The sequence below is a fragment of the Musca vetustissima genome, unplaced genomic scaffold (assembly GCF_032173495.1).
Source record: "Musca vetustissima isolate MV318-11 ecotype Yass unplaced genomic scaffold, APGP_CSIRO_Mvet_v1 utg39422, whole genome shotgun sequence".
Taxonomy (NCBI): Eukaryota; Metazoa; Arthropoda; class Insecta; order Diptera; family Muscidae; genus Musca; species Musca vetustissima.
The window spans coordinates 22,250-30,504 of record NW_026882301.1 but is presented as its reverse complement, the minus strand read 5'-3'; the positions used below and the strand labels follow the sequence as shown (position 1 = coordinate 30,504).

The window sequence follows — 8,255 nt, the reverse complement described above, 5'->3', positions numbered from 1 at the left end:
GGGAGCTATATCTAAATCTAAACCGATTTTCACGAATAGGGTTCGTCCTTGGACCAAATAAATGAGCTGTGCCAAATTTCAACCAAATCGGATGATTAATGTGACCTGTACTTTGTTTACAATTTAACATCAACAAACGGACAGAGTGACGGATGGAAGGACAGAAAGTGATTCTATTCTATATTCTTCTATATGCACAAAGACATAATACCCTGTACCACATTGCTACCCAATAAGAGCACAAAGTACTAAATTACAGCCAATTTAGTCGAAAAACACCATCAAAACCTCCAAAATACCGACAATTTGGGGGGACCGTGATATGGGGCTACCAAAAAAGTAGACCTATATTTATAATTGTTAGTGGAGAAATTTGATACCTAATAAGAACCCAATGTTTCAAATTTCAGATAATTTGGTTAAAAACGCGCTCAAAAACACCCAAAGTCCGAAAATTTGGGGCGTACAATTATATGGGGCTACGCGAAACAATGGACTTATATCTATAATATTTATAGGAGATAAAAGAACTAAATGTACTAAATTATAGCCAATTCGGTCGAAAAATGCGGTCAAACTTCGAACTTAACCTGTCTGCAGGCAAAAGACAACTCTATGCAAAATTTTGGCGATCTATCTCAATTCCTTTATAGGCTAGAGTGATTACAAAATACAAACGGGCACATGGGCATGCATAAATCGTCATAGAATTTTACGCTGATCAAGAATATTTATATACTTTATAGGGTCGTAAATGATTATTTCGATGAGTTACAAACGTAAAAACCAAATTGATATACCATCCACTGTGGCGGAGGGTATACAAAACGTAACGATGTGTACAGTATGGATAAAATCGGGCATTCCATTTGCTTATAAATATTGAAAATTGAATTTATAAATATTGAACATATTCGCCCTTTATGGGGGAGGTGTCAGAATGAATGGATCAATGATACCAATCTTTGGACTTTGTCTAGGCTTGGTAAAGAATCGATTGATCTACTCGCATAATATAAAATTAATTTTCAGCAACATTTTTGACAATTTAGTGGGGCCGGTACCAGAAGGATTAGACCGATATTCCCCAACATCAAACTTGATCTAAGTTTGGAAGAAATATTACGATGTGAAAAGTTTTAATGAGAGTTATCGTGCGCACCAGCCGTCCAGTAGGACGGACGCATTTGAGTTCTAAAATCAATATTTCATTGAGGCGCAATTTTCATAAGTCCGCCATTTTAGTAATTTTTGTGCGATATTAATAATGTCCGGCTCTGGTATGAACTAGGATTCATACCAGAGCCTGACATGTAATATTTTAAATACCGTTGGAATTGTAGGTATTTTCAGGTCAGATATTTTGACTTGGGTGAACTATTCTTGTTATATCGGACAAACCTATATATCTATATATAACCCGACCGATTTTCTTTAAATGCAATAGGGTCGTCCTTGGGCCAAATAAATAGCTCATTCGGATCATAAATACTACCTGTACTTTGTTTACAATTTAACACAGTCGGACAGTCGGACATAAAATAACTCAGAAATTGATTCTATGCATATTCTCAAAAGGTGCACAAAGGCATAATACCAAGTACCACAGTGTGGTGAAGGGTATAAAAACAGCTTTGGTCCATTTGATTCCATAAATAATAATCGATCTTAAATAGACAGACTTTCATAGAAAATATATTTATTTTAAATACACGATTTTCCTTTATACCGATTTCCTAATCCATTGATTCTGAATCAGATGTCCCTTTCTCCTCCTCCTCCGATGATTCCTCACACTCATCCGAATATTTCGAATATTCTTGCACAGCTAACTGCTGACAATTGCTATTTTTCATTTTCAAATATTTCATACCCATCATATAGATCTTTTCATTTGCATCCTGTACGGCATTTATTAATTCGGCATTTTTCAAAATTGTTTCCTCCTACAAAGACTTCAGAAATTTAAAAACACACTTTCATTCGAACACATTTGCATTTCAAATTTACCAGCATTTTGGAACGACTGCTAAGCAACTCCCTAATATCGTGTAATTCCCTTAACAGAGCATTTCGTTCCATCGAATGATAATCCCTCTGCAGGCGACATTCTTCACGTAACTCATAATTTAAACGTTTCAGATGATAGATTTCCGTTAGCATAACATTTTGTCGTTCCATCATTAGTTTAATTAGATTCTCTAAATTCTCGATGGATATATGATTTTCCCGTAGGGATTTCTTTAATAGCCATATTTCAGCCTTAGCCGATGCAAAATCTGTGGCCGAGGCATCACTGCCACAGGAGGAGGTTTCCCTAAATTAAATAGTATTAGAATTATTTTGCAAGATAATATAGATTGCACTTACTTCTTATTAGCCAATTGATTTACAGAGAGTTTTGAATCAGTGGTGGTACTAGAGCTCAAGTCTGGATCTTTAGAATGTACAAAATATTCACAAATACAAGACATTTTGGAAATATTTTGTATTTCATGTTTTTGAATGTCAAATCGAATTACTTATTTTTATAAAAGAGGAAAGTCTTGTTATACACTTGGCAAATTTTGGTTGCTGAAATTCTAATTTTTATTTTTACATAAAGACAATTTGCGATATAGCTTAACGTTTTGGTGTAGCCTATATATTTGGGTACCATTTTCACCATTTCGGTATTATAATAGATTTGGACACAGTTCCCATATTCTAGGAGATTGAACATAATTATACTTACAAGATCCAGTCCAATATATATTTTCGTCCGTTTTTTTGTAATTGGTGCACCAAAGTCCCTATATCTTTCGATTTGCACGAATTTTGGTATATGGTACTGACTTATGTCTAGAATGATGTTGCTAAGCTTCGTGAAAAGATCCATAGCTAGGCCGATTGACGCAACGTAATTTTTTCATCTCACCCTATATATAAGGTGACCATACGTCCTCATTTTTAGAGGACAATCATGTATTTTAACTGGCTGTCATCTATAAAATGTATGTTCTTGATCAATATATATTTTTGTAAATTAAAACAAAGTAACAAATTTAATTAATAAAAATAATGGGTCGATTACGGATGGCAACCATAGTTTAGTTGCGTTGCCAGTTGCCAAATTTGCATTGTGGATGGCAACTGTTGTCAACTTCAGTTCCTTCAAATAGAATTTTTCGGCTACCATTTATTTCTGGTTGCTGTTTATAATAACTGAACTTCGTAGGCTTCCCATAATGGTTAATATTACTACAAAAGAACAATTTGAGGTCCTTATTGCCCGGATGGAAGCTCACCCAAATGTAGCACGCGGCGTGCGGTTTTTTGGTCAAACCAAAGCCACTATCGATGATGTGTGGAAGGCCATTTCAGAAGATCTTAACTGCTATGGCCCACCAACACGCATTCCAAATGAATGGCAGAAAGTGGCGAATATATTTTTTTGGGTCCATGATGTGTACGTGTGTATAATCAATACATCCGACAACACCCTGGAACTTAGTTTTCGAATAAAAAATTGTATTCTTCCCTTTTTCCTCCTCCGTTAATTTGGATACAATCAAAATTTTACACAGTTTTTCCTCTATTAGGCGGATAACTTCGGCGAAAACCACCGACATTGTCGGTTGAGCCATGCCAAGGTTGAAGTCATTGCTATGGGACTTTTGAAAACTTCACTCCACAGAAAACATAAGAGCTGCACACATTTTTAAGAGAGGGGGAATTACTGTTGACCGCCAGGCTTTTCAGAAATCAGGGGCTTCATCTATGAACACAACGGCATCTTTTGCTAGTCGAAAATACGCCTTCAAACTAATATGAGCAGTTGATTGAACATTTCTCTAAACGTCAACATCTACTCACAGAACTGATGGTAGTTCTAATAGATTTATCTCTTAAATGGCTTCTAATAAATGACACACCTTGAACATAATTTTCATCATCAAAAAATAGTTCTGAAATATTTTATTCATTTTTTGGGTTTGTTTACAATATTTCCAGTTGTAGAAATGTCAAAACAGTTTGGTTTGGTTTTTTGAGTTTGGTTGCTATCCATAATCGACCCATAAATTTTATGAAATTTCACTAAGATATTTTGAAAAGGTATTTTCATTTCCGACCCTATAAAGTATATATATTCTTGATCAGCGTAAAATTCTATGACGATTTAGCCATGTCCGTATGTCTGTTGTAATCACTTTAGCGTCTAAACGAATTGAGATAGAGCCTCAAAATTTTGCATAGAGTCGTCTTTTGTCTGCAGGCAGGTCAAGTTCGAAGATGGGCTATATCGGTCCACGTTTAGGCATAGCTCCCATATAAGGGTACCCCCAATTTTCGGTATTTTGGGGTTCTTTAACCGTTTTTTAACCGAATTTGCTGCATTTTGGTATTTTGTAGTCGTATATGGTAACAAATCTCGCTACCAAAAATTATTAATATTCGCCCCCCTTTTTGGGGTAGTCCCCATATAACCCCCTTTTTTATATTAAAATATGTAGTTATCTGATGTGTTGCGCGTTTTGAGTTTGGTTCTAAGACCCTTTTGTAATCATTTCACCTGCGGAGGATAGAGGGATAAAAATTTAGAACGTAAGGTTCGGTAATGAACTATAGCCGCATTTAGACCTAGCCCCTGAATGGAGGTTTCAGAAGGAGTGGAGCGATATTCCCCATCTTCGAATTTGAATTAAGCTTGGAAGAAATAATAAGATGGGCAAAGTTCGGATGAAATCTAAATTTTCTTAAACGGATTTGGTCCAAAGAAACATGGGGTCTAGAACCAATATTTCGATTATGCATATTTTCATCGTGTTAAAGTGTATACACCCCCATTAGCCATAAGGCTGAGGGTATAATTATCCTTTAAAATTTTTTTAAATTTTTATTATGGTTTACATAATCCGTTTTTAGAAATGTCGGTATAGGTCTACTTTTTGGTATGTTCCCTATATGTTCATTTATAGTACCTGTCAATATAACTATGGTGGAGGGTATCCAAAGTTCGGCCCGGCCGAACTTACCGCTTTTTCACTTGTTTCATCTCACCCTATATATATATATATATATATAAATATAAGAGGATAATCATATATTTTTTTAACTGGCTGTCATCTATAAAATTTATGTCCGCCATCCGTCATATATTTCTATAATCTGTCATCTTTGTCATATATAATTTTAAAACCTTGAACAATATTTATTTCAGTGAAATATTTTTTCAGGATTTTTCTAATTGGGTAACAAATGTCCATAAAAAAATATTAATTATTAAATTTTGGTATTTTTAGGGTTATCATTACCATTTGAAACATTTGTACTCTACGAGAGTCTACCATGAAGCATAAAAAAAATGAAAAACAAAGGCTATGAGTTTTAACAACTTCGCCATACAAAAATTAAATATTGCCATGCGTAGACATTATTATATAATAAAAATTAAAGTTCCACTCAACGTATCCGTTAAAAATCTTAATCAGACATAAATCTCGGGCTAATTCACATTCATTAAAACCAATAAATTATATAAGATATCAATTGGAGGTGAAAATTGTACTATACCACATTAACATCATGTGGTATACCACATTACCTGCACTTTTTTTAAAATCACTTTTTATGGAATTTCAAACATTTTCTCAAATATCTCTTAAATTGTTAGAATAATATTATTTTCAAATTGATACATGGAAAGACAACACATGTAGCATGTTAAGTGTAAAATTTCAATTTAATCGGATAAAAAATAAAAATTTGGCAAACTAAAAACAAACATTTGCATCACCTCCTATATATATATATATATATATATTACTAGATCATTTCTACTAAATGTATAGATTTAATGTTATTTCCTTAGATTCATTTTCAATTAATTGAATATAACTTGTTATTTATCCCATTTAATATTTTTGTATTTAAGCAATTTAATTTTGTTTATTTTCGATTAAAGTTAATATCAATAACCTTTGCATGTCTAATAATGACAAGAGTGTTATTATGAGTTATCGTTGTTATTGTATACTATTCTAGTTCTATTATAAACATATTCATATGTATATTCATATATATGCATGTAATAATTCCATATAAGTCTTGATTTAGATAAGGCAAGTCTTTGTTTGTAGGAGAGAGGGGCAAGGGGTATAGAAATGAAAAAAAAATTGCTCGTACCGACAATTTTCTGGCAATTCGTTTTGTGTATTTCGTATTTGTTGACATTTTATATATATTTAAATGTGAAAAAACAACAAATAAAAAAATATTTTGGAAACCGAATTGCCTTGTATATAGACGCATGGAGCAAGTTCAAAAGAGAACGATAAAAATTGCCGCAAGTAAACTCGCCTAATATAAATCAGGACTAAATTGTCAATTAATATACAAATACAGTGGATTCCGGGTTACTGAATAGAAAATAATTTGTCAATGCCTGAAATAAAATATTAGGTTCGTTCGATAAATGAACGACTATTGCAGATTCATCGGAAAAGCAAATACATATATGTAGGGGAGAGGGAAGCACCTTTTGAACGGGTGCACCTTTGAACAGCGCTCATAAAATCTTGGTTTAAATTTTTTCCGACCCGCTACCACATTTTTGTATATGACAATCTTCTTCTTTATCTGCGTAAACCACTTTGGCTACCTTTTTCAGTTGTCGACAAATTGTACATGGATGACCATGTTTTCGCAGTGTAATTGCAAACTTTTATTCTTTTGGTTGTAGGAAGAATTCGGTGAACGTTTTCTTTCGTTAAACATTTTTTATATTTTAACATAAACACTGTAAAAAACCAAGCCGTTCAAAAATATCAAGCCTTGTTCAAAGGTGCCCCCCTGGGGCACCTTAGTTAAAATTTATAAGAAACCAAAAATTATAAAATAAAAAATTTTATGAGGCTTGAAGGAAAAAAGTGTTCAAAGGTGCCCCCTCTTCTCTATATATTTATATGTATATGTTCCAAATTGCGTTTCAATATCTAAGACTCTACTGTAAAACTACAAAAAGTATACAGATGTATTTCTTGAATGATTATAAATCATTTATTATTCCATATTATTCCACATGCAATGTAAGAAATCAACAACAATCATTGTTAGAACATTTGATTAAATTAATTTGTATTTTTTTATTAAAATCCACATGCAAATATATTGTCAAAAATGTTACCATGCATATATTTTTTGTTGTTTTTGAACAATTTATTGGGGAAACTATACAAATTTATTTAGTTTAAACATGAAATTTAATATAAATTAACGTATTGTTCCCCTTACCATATGATGGTCTTACAAAATACATGAAATTGGTATGAAATTGGATGGAGTTGTGAACATAAAACTGACGGTATGGGACTCCATTTATATAACATCGTATGGGAGCTATATATGGAAGCTATATCTAAATCTGAACAGATTTTCTCCAAATAAATGCCACTTTTTATCCAAATCGGATCATAAATGCGACCTGTACTTTGCTCACAAAAATACATGGGAGCACGGACGTACAGACGGACATGAATAAATCGACTCAGAAAGTGATTCTATGTATATTCTCAAATCGACCCATGGATCTACTTCGATTCCTTTTGCCTGTTACAAACATATGCACAAAGGCACAATATCCTGTACCACAGGGTGGTGAAGGGTATAAAAATTACAAAAATAAAACACTCAACATAAAACTTCAAAATATCGACATCACTCAATGTTTGCCTAGTCCACATACTATAAACTACTGGTTATGTTGATTTTTTATTTATTTAAATTTATTAATTTCATAATTGATGTTTTTTTATTTATAAATAATAAAGTACTTGCATATTAACATAACATACATATGTAGATGACAATCACAGATGTAGAATATTTTGTTTTCGTTTTTTATTTGTTGGTAGTGCAGTGATAGCTTTATTTACTAATTTTTTGAAGCTTCATCTTAGGCTAATGATTTTTTAATTAGAAAATTTGTTTAAAAATTAATTGATAACAGTAATATATGAACGATTGTTTTCTTTTCTTTTGTATGTATTTGTAAAGATTAATTGACAGAATATCTAAACTACATTCTTTGGTTCATTTGTAATTTTATTCTTTTTATATGGGTTTCTTTATTTATTTATTTTTTCTCTAATATGAAAATGAAAATAGTTTTATTTTTTGGTGCCAAAAAAATTGGTAATCTACATTAAAAATATTTAATTATATTGGTTTTCCTTTCTTTCAAAAAATGCTGTGATGTTTTATTTTTGTCGTTTTTT

At 32.3% G+C, this 8,255-nt stretch overlaps 1 protein-coding gene across 1 annotated transcript; it reads right to left on the bottom strand.

The window, feature by feature from the left end:
• Window positions 1–1,736: 1,736 nt before the first annotated feature.
• Window positions 1,737–2,474, bottom strand: LOC133328618 (uncharacterized). Its single transcript, XM_061537161.1, has 3 exons — window positions 2,371–2,474; window positions 2,011–2,317; window positions 1,737–1,946 (listed from the first exon to the last, which is right to left on the bottom strand). Exons 1-3 carry the CDS (start codon window positions 2,472–2,474, stop codon window positions 1,737–1,739), a joined length of 621 nt encoding a protein of 206 aa, XP_061393145.1.
• Window positions 2,475–8,255: the final 5,781 nt, after the last annotated feature.